General features: G+C 55.9%; 1 protein-coding gene across 4 annotated transcripts in view; it reads right to left on the minus strand.

The window, feature by feature from the left end:
- Window positions 1-20,413, minus strand: part of Ttc7b (tetratricopeptide repeat domain 7B) — a 213,800-nt gene that overhangs the window by 15,854 nt on the left and 177,533 nt on the right. For 3 of the 4 annotated variants that reach the window (XM_048362269.1, XM_048362270.1, XM_048362271.1), the window contains one exon: window positions 4,226-5,219. In XM_048362269.1, coding sequence (XP_048218226.1) covers window positions 4,998-5,219 — 222 coding nt within the window. In that variant the 3' untranslated portion in view covers window positions 4,226-4,997. Of the gene's footprint in view, window positions 1-4,225; window positions 5,220-20,413 lie in introns of those variants that run through there. The other variant, XM_048362268.1, reaches the window with a different exon arrangement.

Consider the following 20,413-nt stretch of genomic DNA (forward strand, 5'->3'; position numbering starts at 1 on the left):
GAGCCGAAAGCCTCGACTTCGCGGTGAGCTGGGAGACGGGGTGGGCCTGCTCGAAGCCAGGGAAGGGTCTCCCCCCAGGTCCTTGGCCCCGGCTCCACGTCCTGCCTGGCTGAGCACCCACTTCCTGAACTGCCTGCCAGGACAGGCTGGGCCCCTGAATCCCTTCCTAAAAAGGAATCAGGCCGTGGTAGCCCAGGTTATTTTTAGACAATTGTGTTGAAAAATCCCAAAGTACAGTAGCATCGTGTGTTTTCTTTTCTGGAGAGAGAACAGTGGAAGTAGGTAGATTCCTTCCTCCCTCTTCCCCCCTCCCTCCACCCCTGCCATGAAAAGGTCATAACCCCTGGGGAGACCCTATATTAACCAGTGTCTGAAAGGACAGTGGTCTGGGCTTTGTACTCAGTTCTGGATTTGGGGGCTCCAGGTATTGGATTAGGGGTTTCCAGGCTTCTGGCCGGAGACAGGGCCCACCAAGATCTCTTCTCAGTCTGGAGCCCTTAGGGTACAAAGGACATAAGGAATAGACCACAATATGTGGCGTTCAAGACAAATCTACCCTCATCGCCAGCCCAGGCCTGCGTGTGTGTGTGTGTGTGTGTGTGTGTGTGTGTGTGCGCGTGTGTGCGCATGCACATGTGAACGCACATGTGCACCAGAGGCTTTGAACTCGATGCTGGGCAAGGATTTCTACCTGAGCCATACTCCCAGTCTTTTCGACTTGGTTTGTTTTACAGATAAGATCTTAGTAACTTTACCCATTGGGCCTCTGTCTTCCAGTCTATGTCTCTTGAGTAAACAGGGATCACAGGAATGGACCACTATGCTCAGCCTCCAGAGTCTACTTTGTCCAAGTGTAGTTTTGTTGAGGCCCAACAGGTATGTAATCAAGTGCACGTGTTCAAAGTGTACGGTGTGACAGGTCTTGCGACACGAGGCCAGCCCTGTCTGAGGACAGCAAACAAGCTGGGCTCGATGGAGCTTGTCTATAATCTGAGCACTCGGGTGGTTAAGGCAGGGAGATGATAAGTTTGAGGCCAGCCTTAAGTTACATCATGAGACCCTGCCTCAAGCAATAAACAAAACAAACAAGGCAGCAGACATACCCATGGCCCCCAGTCTCATCAGCATGGCAAACCTTCCTTCCTGTCCTTCACAGCCTGGACAACCCTGGCTCTGCCGTCCGTCACAGACGATCTCACCGCAGTGCCTAGAGTCTTGTACCCATCCCTGGATCCCGCAGCACATTCAGCTCAACGAGCTTCTCTACGCATCAGCCACGTCTTCGTGTGTAGCCACCGTTCATCCCTTCGTCGCTCAGGGGTGTCCATTTGTGTATCTGGTCATCTGCTGATGGACATTTCAGATTGTTTCTGGTTGGGGATATGCTGAACAGAGCTGTGAAGTCCGCGAGCCTGCCCTGGCACACTCCTTTTCCAATGTGAGTCCCTTGTGCCACCAGTCCTCTTGTCACAACTGAGAAGTCTAAATTGTCCACCCTCGTTAACTAAACGCCACACATTAGCCCCACGTCTCTGTCGTGGGACACTCAGGTGCCTTTCTTCCCTGTACTTCCTTATTGCATCTCCATAGGCTCCTCTGGATTCCATCCGTTTCTTTGACTTCTTCTTTATTGTTTTTTATGCTCTTGATGGTTTGGTTAGCTGGTATAGGAAGTTACTCAATTTGTGGGTTTTGTTTGTTGTTTTGTTTTTTGCCAGTCCTGGGGCTTCGACTCAAGGCCTGAGCACTGTCCCTGGCTTCTTTTTGCTTAAGGCTAGCACTCTGCCACTTGAGCCACAGAGCCACTTCTGGCTGTTTTCTGTTTATGTGGAGTTGAGGAATTGAACCCAGGGATTCATGCACGCAAGGCAAGCACTCTTGCCACTAGGCCATATTCCCAGCCTTCAGTTTGTGTTTATCTGATTTTCTTTTCTCTTCATGAACAGACTGTGTCATGGTTTGGGGAGGACTCCGGGGGGAAGTGCCCTGCTCATCCCGTCTCATGCAGGAAGTGCTGCCATGTGACTCACAGGTGGGGATGTGGACCTTCCAAGCTTGGTTCAGCTGGTGTCAGCCAGGTTCGTCACTGCTTCTCCCCACTTGCTTCTCATTGGATGGAAGGCTCTAAGTCCAGCCCACATTCCAGAGCTGAGGCTCCCAAGCTTTGCTTTCATTGGACAGTTTTTGGTGCCAGGAACTTCCCACTGGCATGGCCCTCAGCCCACTGTTCCTCTGAGCGGGGTCTAGACTGGAAACATTCCCGTTTACAAATGATCAGGACTCAGCCTGGCACTGGTGACAGACACATGGGGAAACTGAGACTCAGGGATGAGGTGCCTCACCCCAGAACGCCCTGCACTCCATCCAGGAGTGTTCATTCAGAACGCTCCATCCAGTGTTCTGTTCACCTGGCTTCTCGGACCCGTCAGAAGTATTGTGATCATCAGCCATATCCCCTTTCCACACTTTCCAAATAAAGCCTTCTCCATTGGGTAGACCTGGGCACCTGCCAGAGGGTGAGCTCCTTTGTGCCAGGTTATTCCCCCAGGTCAGGTGCCGTGTCCTTCAGAATGCTGCTTCCTCAGCTCCAGGTGAGCGAATGAATGGATGCCTGTGGTTGGGAAGGTGCGGGAGCTCAGAGGACTGAGAGGAGTCAGGGTAGAGAGCAAGCGGGGCCTCTGGAGCCTGGATTCTGTTCCAGGCAAGAGCTGGGGCCGTCCTAGAGGGGTTGAGAGAGGAAAGAGGCCTGGTGTGCCCAGAGTTGCATGGGAAGGAGCCCCAGAGGGCCTATGGGGGGTGAGGGTAAGGTGGAGGGGCTCGGCCATGATGCTGAGATGGAGGTGATGTGGACTGGATGGGAAAGATAGGATTCAATGAAAGGCAGAATTGGGGGTGACGAGAGTTTGGGAGCCTGTGGGGGCCCTCAGCGCTTCCTGGTACTTCTTCGGTACATTCTAGGGAAGAGAACGGCTCTGGGTGCTCTGAGCAGGGGAGGGAAGGGCAATGCTCGTGCGATGGATGGAAACACGCGGGGCTCCCATGCTCCGGCGGTGACCCTGGGACGCACACTCTCCTTCCATCCACTCTCTCTTCCTGAGCTCGCACCATGTCCGGGCTCACCATCCCCCACAAAATCCAAAGGCCCCCAGCAGTCCCCAGCCCGTCTCCTGTTAGGACATCAAACCTAGCAGCAAGAGGTTATTGTTTTAAATATTCCCTAACCAAAATGCCAGGGGGTTTCTCATTGGCTAAGCGTAGGTCACATGCCCAGGTCACTGGGGGGGGGGGGGAGGATGGTCTTGCTGCCTAGTCCTGAGGTGGGTAGATGACCCCACAATCCCTCACTGCATAGAAGGCTGAGCTCTGAGTGGGAGCAGGCTGCCCAGCAGGCTCAGGGCTGAGGCTGGAGTGCTGACCGGCTCTGTCCACAGGCCTTTCCTCCCTTCCTGTCATCTCTCCTCAGACCTCAGCTGCCCCCTGGCCTGTCTGCCCCAGTGTCATGTCCAGCTGGGATGAGTTCTTCTTTTAAAGGTAACTAGGTTAGAGTCCAGGCCCTCCACATTTCCTTAGGCTCTAACAAGTGTGTGTGTGTGTGTGTGTGTGTGTGTGTGTGTGTGTGTGTGTGTGTAGGCTCCCCACAACTGCTCAGCAGAGTTGCTTTGGGGAATGGCAAAAGTCTGTTCTGTTTCTCTCTGGTTCCCAGTTTTTCTTGTTCTGCTCTGTTAGGTTCTGTTTTTAGCTCCAACCCCTCATGGTAGCAGGAGGGCTGCTGAAATTCCAGCCTCATCTCAGGTTTGCATGCAATTAGAAAGAGTGAAAGCACTTCCTTGGTTGGACTGGGGTAAGACACCCGTTGAATCCGGAACTTCTGTGGCCAGTGAATGCAAGACATTGATTGGCCAGACCTGGGTCACATGATGGGATCTCAACCCCCTGTCCCCCCCCATCCTGAGGACACAAGAAAACACCTATGTACTACCAGGACACATAGTTGTTTTCAGAATACAGACGAGAGTGAGGCTTGGAAGGGGTGAAGCACTTACTTGCCTGGCTCGCTCAGAGAGTGACAGAGCCAGGCCCGGACCCTCGGTGGCTGTCAGGGGCCATCTCATGGGGGCCCAGGCTCCAGGCCTCACAGGTACAGACAGCTCCCCATCCCAGGATCTACCCCCATAACCTCACTCACGTCCGCCAGCGTTTGTAAAAGACACGAGCTAGGGGTCCATTTAAAAATTATTATTATTTTTTTATTAACATCATCTTCCCATTTAGCCAAGTGTCTGTCGTGTATAAGGAATGTCGGTAAATATTCCATTTGAAGCTTCTTTGTACATATTTCCATCGATAAATAAACTCTGAATTCACATAAAAAAGTTAAACTTAAATAACTCATATTTTCCTTCTCTTGTAACAGGCATATATTGGTAAAATATAAATATTCTTGGACTCAGGCTTTGTTCTAAGTAAAGAGAACAGTTATTTACCACATGGTACAATTATTGACAGTAGAACCGAGATGTCAGCTGGTGTCCTGGCCGGACTGGTATTGAGGTGGGAACAGAAGATTCACATTTGGTGTCTGGGCCAAGGTCAAGGTCGAGGGGGGGCGGGGCAGGAGTGGTGGCGGGCACAGAGGACAGGACAGGTGCTTTCTTTACAGCTCTGATAAAAATAATCTGTTCTGCCACTGAATTTTAAACTTGGAATATATTCTTCTACGTTTACTGATTACTTCCATAATCATTGTACTGAAAACTCAGATGTCAAAGGAACCAAACAAATATGGCACATAATAAGAATCCATTTTGAACCACGTCAGTAGATTTGAAACTATCATTGGGCTGGCAAAAAAAAACAAACAAACACAAAAAACAGTGAGAGAAATCATTTCACGAGGAGAGAACGATGATTCGGGGGTGGCTTGGTGAGTTCACTGTGGTCAGCGGGACCCCTGTCCAGGCCCCGGGGTGGCAGAACCGTCCGCCGGCGGCCCCGGCTCAGAGCACGCGGGGGATGATGGTGAAGGGCACGGCGGGGCTGCTGGCCTCCAGCTCCAGGGCTGTCAGGAAGCACTCGGTGGCCGCCGCGTCGTTGCCCTGGGCTTGGAGGACCTCGCCCAGCCCGTTCCATACCTCGTGGGCTGTGGAGTTCACCTGGACCGCGTCCCGGAGGATCTTCTCTGCCAGGCTGTAGCGGCCTAGCTGGTGGAGGATCAGGGCCTGCAGGAGAGACAGACATGAAGACAGGCGGCGGGGACTGAGCAGCTCTGCTACCTATCTGTTCTTGGGTTTGCAGCCAAGTCTGTGGAGGAGGGAATTGTGTCTTCTCTCTGCTGGCGTGCGAGTAGTTCCTGGACTCTGGGTTTAAACCCAGGGCCTTACACTCTCCTTTGGCTTTTCTTAAATTTTCTTCAAGGCTGGCATGCTATCACTTGAGCCACAGTGCCACTTCTGGCCTTTTCTGTTTATGTGATGCTGAGGAATCGAACCCAGGGCTTCATGCATGCTAAACAAGCACTCTACCACTAGGCCACATTCCCAGCCCTATTTTTTTTTTAAGTAGCTCTTTAAACATTTGGTAAGACATTATCTTACTGAGGAAATGCATATGGTCTGTGTAAAAACAGGAACTGCTTTGGCTGGGGGAAAAAGGGCCAGGGAGCCCAGTGTCTCCTGGAGCCCTTGCTCTCCGGAGATTCTCTTTTTAGGGCATGTGTTCTGAGCAGCTGTCATTGTAAGATAGGACTCTAGGGCTCTTGAAAACACTGCAGAAATTTCAGCAAAGGTTAGGACCTCTGGTTTGACGATCAAGACAATCATTCTGACCAACCACTTAGTAGCCGGTGTTCTGTCCACTCTGTCACTGCGCTTTATTGGTGCGAATGTCTTCAGTGAATGTCTCTCTCCTTACTGAAGAACAACTGAGGTAAGCTATTTCTCCTGCTTCTAGTCCTGCTTTAGTCTTTTGTTGTTGTTGGTGGTGGTTGTGGAGCTTGAACTCAGGGCCTCAGCGCTATCCCTGTGCCTTTGTACTCACAGCTGGAACTCTGCCACTTTAAGCCATAGCTCCACTGCCATTTTGGGGGTAGTTAGTTGGAGATAAGAGTCTTATGGACTTGTTTGCACAGGCTGGATTCTAACCATGATCCTCAGAGCTCAGCCTTCTGAGTAACTAGAATTACAGGTGTGAGACTTATAAGACTGATATTTAACTACCATCATAACTTTCTAGTCTGTTCTTTGACTTTACAATTTGTTGACAATAGATAATTTGAGATGAGGGGGGGCTCACTTCAAAGTTTAGAGAGCTATCTTTCTAAGATCTGAGATGTCTCATTCTCTGTACTGTGACTTGCCTGGTTTTTAAGTAGCTTCAACTTAGCCTTGACCAACAGAGACGGGTCTGAGTTACTGTGCTAGATACAAACTGGCCAATCCTGCCTGCTCTCCTCTTACAGGGCACTGCCTTTGTTCCACAGTGGGTTGCGATGTGACACTGTAGCCTTCTACTATTTTTTTTTTTCAATGAGCTGCAACAGCTAATTTTGGATCAGCACCACACTGTTTTAATGTCTGCTACTCTGAGTCATGTTTTAACAGGTAGCTAAGTCTTTCCCCTCAGCCCTTTGACTACAGGCTGCTTTGTCCTCACACCAGGTGGACTGCTACTTTGCAGATGAACAAACCCTTAAGGCTCCCCCAGCAGTCTCCTAGCTCCTCTGCGTGGAGTCCAGGGTGGCACGATGAGGGATCCCGCCCCCTGCCTGGGACAGAGCCCTCCTGCCCAAGACCTGCTCTGAAGGAAATGGAACAGTCAGACATCATCACTTCCCTGTCTCAAGTGGACCACATACATGGGGACCACTGGCCCGGGCTGTGGTCTGCAGCACGTCAGGCCTACCAAGCTCCTCCTGGCTGCTCCCTCCAAGGGAGGCTGTCAGCATAGGCTTCCCCGAGAATGTTCCAGTGAAGTCAACAAAGCTGGGGACAGGCAGGGGTTTGGGCAGCATAAGCAAGCAGAAATGGGCTTGTCATGGAGGCCCTTTTTGTTCTTCAAGAGGAGAGTCGGTATGGAACACACCCTGCAAGGAGGTTCTGATGGACTCTCCGGGCAGGGAAGCCCCATGCCTGCTGTTGGCAGCATGGCGATGAACAGGCCACCCAGGAAGGCAGAACAACGTCCCTGCTTACTTGGCTGTGGGTGGAGATCACAGTTCAGACGCCAGGCTCTGCGCCTGTGCAATCGGTTCTTTTCTTCCTTTCCAGGGAAGTGCTGGGCACCGCACTGGACACTTCACTTGGCTCATCTACTACCACTGCTTTAGCTACAGGGAGGCAGCTTTCGGAAAGGCCATGTTTGTGCCCAAGGTTACAGAGAACACGGTGTTACAGGCTGCCTGCTTTGCTCACTGGCCAGAGCTGCCCCTATGCCTTTAAAAGGCAAGCCCACGGCTGCGGCCATGGCGCAGCTCTGTGGGGTTCTCTTGCATCATGAATGCCCGGTGGACTCGGGCAATAACCCACTCACAAACACCCAAGCAACAGCAAAGGTGGGGGGGGGGTCTGCCACTCTGTGTGTTCCCTTTCATTTCTCTGGCCACTAATGGCTGATTTGATTGCTCCTTCTCGTGTTATGATAGGGAAATTGCTCCTCTCCTGGGCCTGCGGCGCAGTAGCATGCTGGATATTGGCTTACGGTTGGGGCGGGTTCCTTGCTTCCCTTTGGTGGCCCATAGGCTGCTGGTGCCAAGGCACCAGGAGATTCCACCAAATGGGGGGCAGTGGGGGGGGCACCGTGCACACAGAGACCACTGCTTCTCCTCTTGCTGGAGCGCCCCCCCCCCCGTGCCTGGGCTGGGTGTCGCCCCCTATGGGGGGCTCCCCTGACTCCCATCCTTGGTGCGGGGCAGCTGAGCGCTCTGCGGCTGCCCACCATTTAGGGCTTTTGTTCTTCAGATACCTGGCCTTGCCCTCCCAAGGCAGGGGCAGGCTGCCATTCCCAGGTGATCGCGTGGCTCCCCGTGCAATCCGCTGAGTGGGATTAGTTCCTAAGCCCGGAGCTCTTCAGGGACACAGCACAGACATGCCAGGGGCCGCCAGGGCAGGCTTGGCATGGGAATGGCACCAGAGGCCTCTGCCCGGATCCCTAGCGAGCCAAGGGTAGCTCACAAATCAGCCACACCACAAAACCGGCCCAAGCAAGCTCCCGTGCCACTGCAGCGGCCAGTGAGGCCACAGGCTGGCCAGAGGCGGGGCGGGGGCCGGGACGCCCCCCAGAAGCTTCTTTCTCCAGTCCTGGACTTGAGCAGTTCTGCTCTGGAGTCCTGACTATAGGCCATGCTGTGTCCCCCCAAAGATCTGAGTTCTCGCTCCAGAGGCTGGCACTCAACCATCCTCATTGCCAGCTGGCCCCACTTTCTGGGGTCTCCTGGGGGATCGCTGAGTTTCCCCCTCTTCCCTGTCCCCCACCTGGCCTCTCCTACTGCAGACTGGCTCCTCTGCTGGGGCTCCAGCCTACCTGCCACCCCCACCAGGGCCCAGGCCGCGCTGCCTCCCGGGGGCAGCCCTACCCAAAGGGGGACAGCTCTGGCCTCCAGCCCCCCACCAGACAGGGGGAAGAGCTTCTGCGGTACACTCCATGACCAGGATGCTTCCGGCCTCCCTATGAGAATCAACAAGCCACATCAAGCGCTGGCCCAGGTGTCTGAGGAGGAGCCTGTACCATGGAAGGCCTGCTCTCAAAGAGCAGGGAAAATGGGCAGATGTGTAACAGCGTACAGCCGTTACTCCATGCCGGGTGCTGGCTGTATGCTTGGCAGGCATGACCACCTCTGTCCTCATTCACCTCTAGGAGCCTGTACAATTGCAGATCATGTTTCATACACCAGATGACCTGCCCAGCCCTTGGCTGAGTGGTGGTGGGAACCAGTGTGTGTGTGTGTGTGTGTGTGTGTGTGTGTGTGTGTGTGTGTGTGTGTGTATGTGTAAACAGATCCCCACCTGCCCAGCCCAAGGCTCCTGAGCCAGCTGGGCCCTGCCTGCCGCACGGAGGGGTAGTCACCTCGGAGCTCCTTTGCTAGTCCCTTTCATCAGACACAAATGAAGACGGTTCTCAAACTTGTAATTATTCTAATCAGGTGTTTTGTACAAATAAGATCTTGGTGATGCACCAAATTAGAAATAAAGGATTAAATTAAACCCGTTATTTCAAATGAGACAAAATGGACTTGGCTAGTTTGAGGGCAATTAGCATCCTCCTCATTCCTGCCTTTCTCTTGTGGTAATTGCTGCCCCCTGACGGAACACCTTGTCGCAGGCCAGGAAGCCCTGCAGGAGGCCTGTGTGTGTGTGTGTGTGTGTGTGTGTGTGTGTGTGTGTGTGTGTGTGTGTGCGCATGTGCGCATGTGCGCATGCACGCTACAGTGCCCAGGCCTGGCTCTGGGATTGCAGGGCAGCCTGGCCGCTCTCTGGGTCAGAAGCCTGCAGGGTCCCAGGCCGTTTGGGAGACCTTAGACACCCCCATCGCATCCCACTAGAGGAGGTACAGGCACAAGGAGATGTCGTCCCCGGAAGAAAGCGTCCTTCCCAAAGAAGCCATGGCTCACAAGTCACGCGGCTCAGCTCTGGCTGGGGGGTGGGGGGTGGCTTCTCAGGCAGTCATTGGGGATGGGGCGGGCCACTCCCAGTGTTCTGCACACCAGGTCCTGGCTGGTGCTGCCCACGCCATGCTATGTGCTAGCTGGGCTGGTGTGTGCAGAGACTACTGGGCCCACACCAAGGTCAAGGACGGAGGAGGGAGCGAGCGTGGGACTGGATCACTTCAAGAGCTTTTGTCCCTTTTCTAGGTCAGAAATGCCACCATTATACCCCTGCAGGGGGCAGTGGCGGGGGCTGCGGCTCTTCCCAAACACAAATAAGCCTGGGAGGACAAAGGCACAGGTCTACCAGCAGTATTCAGTTTTAGAGTGCAGGGGCGGGGAGGGGTAATAATGGATGCACTGGGTATTTACTGATGGCAAGGTGCTTGCCTGCTTGTCCTGGCTGGTGGTTTTGGCTCTAGCTCTAGCCCTCACTAGGTTTTGCTATGGGTACCTGGAGGACAGAGACTGGACCACTGTGGTTATCTCTGTACCTCCAGGTCGCCCCTGAACAGGTGGCATGTAATCAGGGCAGAATGGATAAATAAGAAGCCCTCAAAGTCTAACATCCAAGGATACAACTGAAGCCGCTGTCGGCGTGGCCTCTGTGTGGTTCAGAGGCAGGGGCGGCGGGACAAGGACGTGCTGGCCGGCAGGACGGGGGAAGTCCTGGAGGAGGCGGGTGGGGCCTCAGCAGCCGGCACCCCTGGGCTTTTGGACAACGTGACAGAGGCCTGCCAAGGTGGAGTTCTGCTGATGGGGATGGAGGAAAGCAGCCAAAGGAAAGCCTTGTTATCCTCCAGAAGAGCAGGGCCCAAGCGGTGGCTGTGCTAAGGGGCTGAGGACACGAGGAGGGGCCGGGAAGGGCATCAAGCGCTCTGCAGTGGGTGAGCACCCAATGGCTTCGCCTGACTCCCAGCCCAGTTGCTCTGAGTCTCAGATCCTCTATCTGTGGGATGGGAAGACGCTGGCTCACAGGAGAGCTGCGCGGACTAACAGGATGTGCAACGTGCTTGCAGACTGACACACACACGCACACACACACGTCAACCTTGGAATGGCGACCATCATCGCATCATCAACATTAAGGCTGTGGTTCTCCTCATTTCTACGGATGGCCTGAGGGGAGGGGAGCTGCTTACCCTGTGATGCTGTCCTTGGGCTGACTCTCGGATGCTGCCTCTGGCATCCCTCTCTCAGCAGGGACCTCTGATTTGTCTTTGAACACACATGGGCACATGGGTGGCTTGCACCGAGGGGCTCCTGTAGATGCCTGCCATGTGGAAGCCGCGGGGCGGGCATGGTGGTGAGGGAGTGGGCGTGGCGACGAGGGAGTGGGCGTGGCGACGAGGGAGTGGGCGTGGCGACGAGGGAGTGGGCGTGGCCCACCAATGGCCTCTGGCTCAGCTTGGTCCCCTTTGTCCACACTCCCCAGTCAGGCCAGCACACTCAGGGCCACCCCGTCTGGAAGGAGTCTGTGGCAGCTACCTGAGGAGACAGGCCCTGATCCCAGCCGAGCCCAGGGACCGCCAGGGCTTCCTCTCAGGCCGTGGGCTCCCATAGCACAGAGCTGACCCACACCCAAGTAAACTCGGGATCTGTTTGGTCTGACGCTGCTCTGCAAGTGAGCACGCAGAGGGCTGGAGAGGAGAGAGTTCTGCTCAAAGCCGGTCCCTGCTGCCAGACAAGAGCAGAGCAGGACTGGGTGGAGGAGGCCTGGCGGAGCACCGGTCCCTCAGCAAACCTCCGCATTCTCCTCGCTTCCCACAGGGCTCTGGCAGTGCTCAGGCCTTGACTGCATGCTGCGTGTTCTGCCCCCGGGGGCTGTGTGTGCAGCAGACAGAGGTTTCTGGAAGCTGCTGGGGTCCCTGGGCTAGCCTACTTTCCCGGACCCGTTTGCATGTTCTGTCCTAAGGATGCCGCAAGAGGCAGGGGGCAGGGGATGCTGGTGATATTTTTCAAAACCAATGCTTCTTTGAGATGAGAATATAAATAGCAAGCTAATGCCACTCTGAGAAGACCCTAGGAGACAATGGCTCTGGCAGGAATACAGAGCCTTGACCTTCCTCCCAGCAGCTGGAGCAGGAGGGGGGCTCTGAGCATGCGCATCTCGTGCTGTGGGTATGGGGAGCCCTTTCTGCTCCCCCCGGGTGCCTCCAGAAGGAGCTACAGCAGCACGTGTGGCTTCTCTCCCTGAATTCCAGCAGCGCCTGGCCAGGGCTGGTCTCTCTGGGGTTCTGCTTTGTACTTCCTTTGTTTGGAGAGCTTCCACACAGCACTCGCTTGGGGTGGGGGGAACGAGTGTGTGTTCCGGCCGATTGTGCCAAGCTTGGAGGCTGCCTGCCAGGCCAGGAGGGCTACAGAGCCAGGTCCCAGGCGTGCTGGCCAAGGCCAGGTGTCCCCGGCTCTCTCCCGCCCTGCCCACGCACCTCATCCTCCCAGAGCACACACTGGCTAGGACTCGGTCCCGGGGCCGGGGGGGGGGGGGTTGGCTACCGCAGACAGAAGGCGCCCAGTGTGCGTGCACACTACCCTCTCCCCAGCAATACGAGGCTGCCGAGCTGTCCCCCGTGCACCCCTCTTTCTCCGCCCCCCCCCCCACTCAGGCCTTTGGGGGAGAACAGAGTTTTTTATGAGGCCACTTAATCTCGGGAACAACAAAAGCAACTAACTGGAGCCCTGCTCTGGGAGCCTGGGCCGCGGGGCCTCCGAGGGGAGAATGGCAGGACAAAGGACAGGAAGGGAAATGCCAGCAGGCGGCTGCTGGGGACCTGCTGCACCCAGTGGGTTCTGCCGCCAAAGGTCAGACTGCGAGGAGCGGTGGAGGACGCGCGCAGAAGTGACACCTACGCACTGCACGGCTCTTTCCCATCTATGATGGGCAGGGCTGGGGGGACAGGAAAGGCAAATCCTGGAAGCCAGAGGCCTCCGGTCTCCCTGTCCCTCCGGTGTCCCTGCTTGAATGGCACAACCCAAACTGCAGCAAATGCCCCAACTCGCTGCTATCGGTCAGACTTGGGGCCCTGCACCCCAGGAACCACAAGGGAGGGAGGGATGCTCCTGGCCTGGGGAAAAGAGGACTCCGGGCCCGGTGCTCAGCAGACACTGAAGTTCTTCCTTGCCAGGGGTGCTGCCCACATCCTCGGTGAAAGGCCCCGTGCCCCCTCCACCTGCTGTGCCTCAAGAGGCGGCACCCCTCTCCTCCCTGAGCACTGCCGCAGCTGCCCTCTTGTGGACCCCCCCTCTGCAGGGCATAGGTTTTGCTTGAAGAAAACACTGAACCAACTGGAAGAAAGCAAAAGCGCTCAGGGCAGGGATGGGCGCTGGGCCTCTGCTCCCCGGTGCGCCAGCCCCTGCTGCTCTCCACTACGGGGGTTCTCCTGTGCCTGCTTGCACCCCGTCATGTTGGGGAGCTCCCCATGTCCCTGGACGCCCACACCATCAGTGGGCTGTCTGAACTATGGCTTTAAAATATGGAGCTCTAATGAGCCTTTTGATTAACTACTCCCGCTCTGATGTTCCGAGCGCCCTGGAGTCACGGGGAGAAGTCCCTTGCCTTTCTGCTTGACAGTCCTACAGTTTCTGAAGGAAGCTTCCAGAACCTCCCTCCTTCCCCAGGCTTTACGGAAGTGGCACCCTCAGATCTCCTACCCAGTCTCTCCAGCTGGCTGATGACTGCCGCCGAAAGCAGTACCAAGAAGCAGTGCCCTCGCTGGGCCCACACAGAGGCTCCGCCGAGCCTTGGGAGAAATGAGAGCCTTCTTGCTGTTAAAGGCACCTGTCTAGCAGAATCTCTTCAAGCAGCACCTGTCTGGCGGCCTTCTTCCAAGAATGTTTGGAATATTACAGAGGAGCTTCTCCTGCAGTTAGCAGTGCCAGAGCGACAGGCTGTCAGGCAGTAAACACCAGCAGGTCAGCAGCGAGGATGCGGCCGTCTGGCTGTAAGCCCAGGGGCCCATCCAGCCTCGGCTCTGAACTTCCTCCGGCCTAATTTCTCTGAAACCGGGTACTAAGCTTTGGTGCCAAAATCTCCACAGGCTGTGCTGGCTTTCAGAGAGCAGTTGCTGGGGATGGGAAAAGATCACAGCTAACAGGCCAGCAGCCCCCCCAATCCCACAGCTGTCCCTCCCTGCATTAGGTGTCCTGCATTAGGTGTGGCACAGAAACGCTCCCAAAGGGCCAGTATCCTTACTCAATAGGGGGATGAAAATGGTCCAAGGGGGAATCTGGCTCAAAGATGCTCAAGTCTTTGATATCCAATGGCACAGTGTTTGCCTATCACCTGAGTACCACCTCTTAGGTACAGCAAACCATCTCCAGATCATGTGTAACACCTGACACAATGCAGATACTTAAAAATAATGGCAAGCAACGGAAAGGTTATATGTGTTTTGTACAGATACATTTTCCCCTCAAATATTTTTGATCCGTGGCTCGTTGGGTCCGTGGATGTGGAACTGTGATGCCAAGATCGCTGAAGCGAGCTGCGAAATGGCACCCAGGAAGCTGGATTTCCACTCTGGGGCTCTGTTCCCTCCGCTCCAACCAAAGCCCTTTCTAGCTCTTTCCTCTCTTGCACAAATGTGCACTGGCGCATCCGTGCATGGCAGGCCACGGGCCCCGCCTCATCCTGCCGTGCCTTGAGCTGGGCGGGGCTGCCTCACAGGTTCAAGGCCAGCGTCTGGCTGACAGAAGAGGGAGGATGTCCAGAAGACATGATGTGAAGCTCCCACACATTTAGCTAAACAGATGGGAAGGCTGAAGCTCAGGGTCTGGGTGGCAGGAACTGTGACCCCTAACCAGACTGTCTCTAGAAGCTTCCTGCCGCCTGTATCTGGTCACACCTGAGCAGTCTGAGGCAGGTTGGAGATGGTGAGCTCATTTAGTAACTGGTCGACCTCCTGATCCAAAGGCAGGGAGGCCTGGGGGCAGTGGGTCCTTTCCACCCACAGATGCCGCAGACCAGGCACCCTGGCCTCACAGCCTCAAACCTCGATGTCTAGAACGCGCCATCCCTTCGCTCGTCCTTGAGAATTAATAGTGGGATGACTTTGCTGGTCAGGGAAAAGGGACGAGCAATGACTTGAGTGACAGCACGGCTTCACCTCGGCACCAGCCTGGCGGCTCCTCTCTGGTGTGGGCACTGCAAGGGCCAAGGGCGTCGTCTGTGTGCCCTGTGCCCAGCAGCACACGGAGCTGAGCACTGCTGGGTCCGCCACCGGAAGTGGTCACCCAGTCGCTCTCTCTCTCTCTCTAGCACTGGGGCACCCAGTGCTGCAGCAGGCAGTAGGGAGGGTGTCCCCAGAGGCCAGGCAGCTGGGCGCTGGCTGCAGCCTGAGACTCCGTGCCCACACTCTCGGAAGCACCGCGCCATGTGCTGACCTAATTGAGAGGCTGTCGGGTCAGCAAGTCCCAGGGCACTATGGAAGGACGGCCTGGGAGAGGTGACGCCGCACCAGGTCCGCCTGGCGCTTGGGCGGTGCGTGACATGGGGACATTAGGCATCCTCCCCGCCCGGGAGCAAGAGGCAGTCCTTGGCAATGTTCCAGATGAGTCTCCAGCCTCCCTCCCCCCAACGGCCGCTTCATTCTGTGCTTGGTGGCCATGGAATGAGCTCCGAGGCAGGGCCTGACCGCTGCACCTGACCCCCCCGCAGGCCTCCCGGGGGAGCGCGCATGCGCTCGTGCTCTGTGGGTGCCAGTATGTGCCCTGATTACAGTATTTTTCCATCGGCGACAGGGGAGAGAGATGCCTGTTGACTTATTTATACATCTCCCTGGTCGACTTATTTATTTATTTTTGTCTACCTTCCCCAACGACAAGCCAGGCAGAGAACAACAGAGCGCAGGGGCCGCCTGGAAGTCAACGCTTCCCCATGGCCCTAGCTCGACACAGTGGAAAGTTTGGTGCTAATTGCCCCCCCAGGGACCCCCTCCTGCCCTCAGGAGCGGGTGCTGCCCCTGCCTCAGTGCGTTTGGGAAGGTGCCACTGCAGGTGGCTTGTGCCCAGGCGGAAAAGTCCCTGAGACTTCAATGAACCAGCAAAAATCTGCAAGTGGAAGCCTGGCCCGAGGGGTAGAGTACCGGCTTTGAGCAAAACAAGGCCGACAAGAGCATGGAGCTCTGCTCCCCCTGGCTCTGGAATCCCAACTCCACTGCGAAAAGAGCAGGTCTAGCAGAGGCCCCGCTCCCCTAGAAGCCTTGGAGACAGCGGCTGGGCCTCAGGGTCAAGGGGGGACAGGTGAGGGGGGGCTCCCACGGTATGTGTTCCACAGTCAGGGAACAGTTAACATGGGGCCACACGGGACCTGCACTCAGGGGCTTCCTGGGGTCCCCGTGTCCCAGACACCCGAGTCCCCACTGTGGTCCAAGGCTACAATGCCTTCCCAAGCACCCTGAGGGGGCCTCCTTGTTCTCATTCCCACCTGTGCTCAGGTGAGGAGGGACAGGGAGGCCACACCTCCCCCAGTGCTGGAAGCCTCACTGGGAAGCCAGAAGTTGTAACCACCGGGCGCTGGGAGGGCACGCCTGTAGTCCTGGCTACTCAGGAGGCCGAGATCTGAGCACTGCCAAGGTTTGAAGCCAGCCTAGGCAGAAAAGTCCCTGAGACTTATCTCCGATTTACTAGCAGAAAGCTGGACGTGAAGCCAGGCACCAGTGGCCCATGCCTGTAATCCCCAACTACTCAGGAGGCTGAGATCTGAGGATGGTGGTTCAAAGCCAGCCTGGGCAGAAAAGTCTCTGAGCCTTATCTCCAGTGAAACAGCAGAAATCTGGAAATGGAGGCAGGGCTCAAGCGGTAGTCTGACAGCTTTGAGCAAAAAAAGCCAAACGAGCACAGAGCCCTGAGTCCATGCCCCAGTCCAAACATAAAGAAGAAAGAAAGAAAGGGAGGGAGGGAGGAAGGGAGAGGAAGAAAAGAAGGAAAAAGGAAGAAAGGAAAAGAGAAAGAAGGGAGGAAAAAAGGAAAGGAAGGAAAAGAAGAAGTAAGAAAGAAAGAGAGGGAAGGGAGGAAGGGAGGGAGGGAGGGAGGAAGGAAGGAAGAAAGGAAGGAAGGAAGGAGACAGAAAGTGGTGTCAATTCTGGAGTAGTGCATGGGTGGGGGGCAGGGCTCCCCCGGTTGCCTTGTCACTTGCCATCCACTGTCAATCAAGACAGTCCCTCTCACCTCCTGCTTTTCTAATGCAGAAGACAAAGGGGCTGAGTCAGTAATCTGCAGCTAAAAACTTCTAGGGCCTAAGGTCACCGGTGCCCTGGGTATTTCGGGGATGCTGCCCTGCGCTCCTGGGCTGGCGTGGCGTGGCGCACCAGGTCAGTAGCGGCTTCTTGGGGGAGTGGGGCAGAGGCCGGGGGAGTGCTGACCTCCAGCAGCAACACAGTGCCACAGGGCTGAGCGGGGATCTGCAGGCCACTGCGTTTCACTCCCAGCCTCCTGAGGGACAGGCCGAGGGCGGGGCAGTGTCAAGGGCTGGGCTCGCTAGGCATGCTGGAAGGCCCCTGGATTTACAGAAAATTCTGGAAATCTGGAGAAAGCCAATAGCATAAAGGAGAGGGGGAAAAAAAACACAACACCAACTGCTAGACTAAAAATACACAGACCCCCAGAGGCAAGGGCTACGGCCACTGCGCGTCTCCAGAGTCCGTGCGCTGCTTCCTTGGGACCCAGCAACTAATGCATGCTTGCTAGCACTGCAGCCCCTGGCACATTGTAGGTATACTGTAGGCACTCCACATGGGATGGGCTTCCCCTTCCAGCTCTTTCCATCCTGTTGGGCGTCCCTGCCCCCTGGGCCAGCGTAGCAGGCCGTCTGCGTCACCCCGGCTCGGAGGGCCCGGCTCTGAAGGCCGCCTAGGGATGCGGTTCGCTCAGGCTCCAGCTGGACTCTGATGGAGGAGGCCACTGTGCCAGGCTGCCAGGCTGCCACAGAGCCTGCGCGCTTCCCACAGGGGCTGGGGGCACGGGGAGGAAGGGCCCTGCTGGGGACACGGGCAGGTTCCGGGCTCCGTGCGGCTGGACACAAACCCAGGGAGACTCGGGGTCTGCCAACGCCTGCTCCCTCCCGGTCAGGGTTTGGCATGAACCGTTTTTTCCCCCCAACTTTAAACAGGAATAAGCAGAAATGATAAGATACTTTCCAATGAAGGGAAAGCTGGAATTGATAAGCCTCGGGAAATTATTTTTCCACCCAAATAACAAGAGAACGGACAACTCCAACTCTGGCCCGGCCCTTGGCTCAGCCCTGCTGTTCCTCGTGACATATAATGTTTTTAGGGTACCAGTGTGGGGGGCACTGGAAGCTAATGAGGAAAGAGAAGCCTTAGGAAAGGGCAACTTTGAGTGCTGGAGTTTGCGCAGCATTCTCTTCTACAGCTCCAAACCGAGGGCCACGGCGGAAACGAGGGCCATAGGCAAAGGCCAGGGCCAGGGTGGGCGGCGGCCTCCACCGGGGAACCACATGCTTGGGTGGAAACTAAGGCTAGGCGAGAGCAGGGACTCAACCCAGCACCGTCCTTTCCCGCACAGTTGAGCATTTCCCACTTCAGCGTGGAATCAATCAGCAGCAAGATCAGAGCCATCTCCTCGAAAACCCCAGGCAGCTCCAGGGAAGAGCCGAGCGCTGGCTCAGCCAAGCTCATCCACGTGGACCCCCCGCTGCTAAATGGGCTGAGGCTGGCACGGAGCCCGCCAGCCTTCCCAGAAGCCCAGCACCCCGGCATCTAGCTCAGAATCCAGCTGGGGGATGGCGGGGGAGGGTGGGGGGGGGCTCCAACAATGACTTGCAGGAGGATGGGAAAATTGGAAGAGAAAATTAAAGCAACCACGAACATCACTCCCGTGGTCACGTGGCGCTTTGAGGCCGGTGGGCTCAGGAAGGGGCGCGGCTGTTCTATGCTTCTGGTCTAGAAGGTTGCTCAGCGCAGAGGTAACGCGCCAGCAGCTCTAGCTGCCCCAGGATCGGCCCCCGTCTACCTGGGCACCTCTCTGTTCCTCAACTGGACATTTGCTGAAGAGGAACCCCTTCCATCACAGACTAGGGGGCAGGAGCAGGTCTGCGGGGAGACCTATCAGCCTCTAGGGAATCTTTTAGTTTCTCCGAGATTCCCACTCTGGAAGCAGAGAAAGCACCGCAGAGGGCTGGCTGCAGGGTGGGGCTTATGTGTTGGGAATGTGCTAAGGACCATGTCTGGCTCCAAAGAATGTTCACTTCTGCATGATGGAGGTCAAAGGACACGCCAAGGTCACACAAACTGCTAATGCCTGGTGGAGCTAGGTACCAAGATGGGCCTTTTCTGCTCCAAAATGTGCACTTAAATGCAACTCCCTCCCGGGCCTCCTCCATTCTTCATCTGGAGGGCAGGTGAGCTGTTAGATCCAGGCCACATCCTGTCAGGGCTGCTGCTGCCCCTGGCTACTGCCCCCTGACGCTCCTTTGCTTCCCTCTCTATGTAATAATAATGGCCCATCTGGACCCATCGACGTGCTAGGAAACCGAGCCCCTGAAAGCAAGTAAGCCCTGACTCCTGGCACTTGTCATTCCCCATGGTCTAAATGCCCCCTCCACGGCGGACTCCAAGTCACCCACGTAAGGCCACTGTAGTGGCACGTGGCACGTGGCATGTGGTGAGATGAGCAGGCGAGCTTGCTGGCCCCAGCAGCACTGCAGGTACCTCCTCGCTGGCAGGGGCTCCCAGAGGCCCTGGCCCCGGAGCAGGGGGACCATGAGGAAATCCAAGTGATGCTGTATTTAGTCGCCAATGCTAGAGTCCAAACCACACTGTCAATCTTGCACTGAGGTGAGACACACACACACACACACACACACACACACACACACACACACACATCCTATTTGCTTCAGTCTCAGGATACAGAGTGGGGCAAAGTCATGCATTCTTGAGGACAATATCAGGGTTTTGACCTCCAGGTCTTGAGTACTCCACCCTTGAGCCCCGCCCCCTCCCCAGCCCCTTGTCACCTTAGTTATTTTTCAGATACGGTCTTGAATTTTTTGTCTAGGGGTGGCCTTGGACCATGATCCTCCTATCTCTGCCTCCCATATAGCTGATGACAGCTGCACATCACCACACTGTTTGTTCTCTGAGTTGGGGTCATGATCACGTTGTGCCTGGTCTGTCCTTGAGCTGGGATCGTCCTTATGTCTGCCTCCCATGTAGCTGGGATTCTACGCATGAGCCACTGTACCCGACAAGATACATTTCCTTTGTTATGAACAGCTTGATGGGGGGCTTGGGGCTCCTCCAAATCACCCTCAAAATGCTTCCTACCTTGGACAGCAGGACAGAATGAGCCTCCTCCCCAGCAGCCTCTAGCAGACCATCCGCAACACAGCCTCGCCTGACCTGATTCGCCACAGCTCCCCGTCATGCTTGCTGATAGCCGTGTGGGCGTCGGGGCAGGGGTAGGGGATGCTGGAAGGGCGCTGCTGTCAGCAGGAAGGGGGAGACTAGCCGGCTTTCTTTAATCATTCAAAGGCAGAAGCGGATTTGTCACCTTTGAAATAAGATGCCAGGCAGCAGGTAAAGATTTTAACAGCTTGTGGGAGTTCTAATTAGAGAGCCAATTATAACTCGATTGACCTGTCTTGCTTTGAAAGGCCTGGAAAAATGCATGTTGTCCTTAGGAAGAAGCAGAGCCTGCTTCTAGTTAGTTCTGGGAGGTCCTTGCAGGGAGCACTCGCGTGTGCTCTGGTTCCAGCCCCATGTATCTGTGTGGATTCTGCTGCCCCATGCAGAGGACGAGAGCGAGCCGGCAGGC

This window comes from Perognathus longimembris, chromosome 14, assembly GCF_023159225.1.
Source record: "Perognathus longimembris pacificus isolate PPM17 chromosome 14, ASM2315922v1, whole genome shotgun sequence".
Classification (NCBI taxonomy): Eukaryota; Metazoa; Chordata; class Mammalia; order Rodentia; family Heteromyidae; genus Perognathus; species Perognathus longimembris.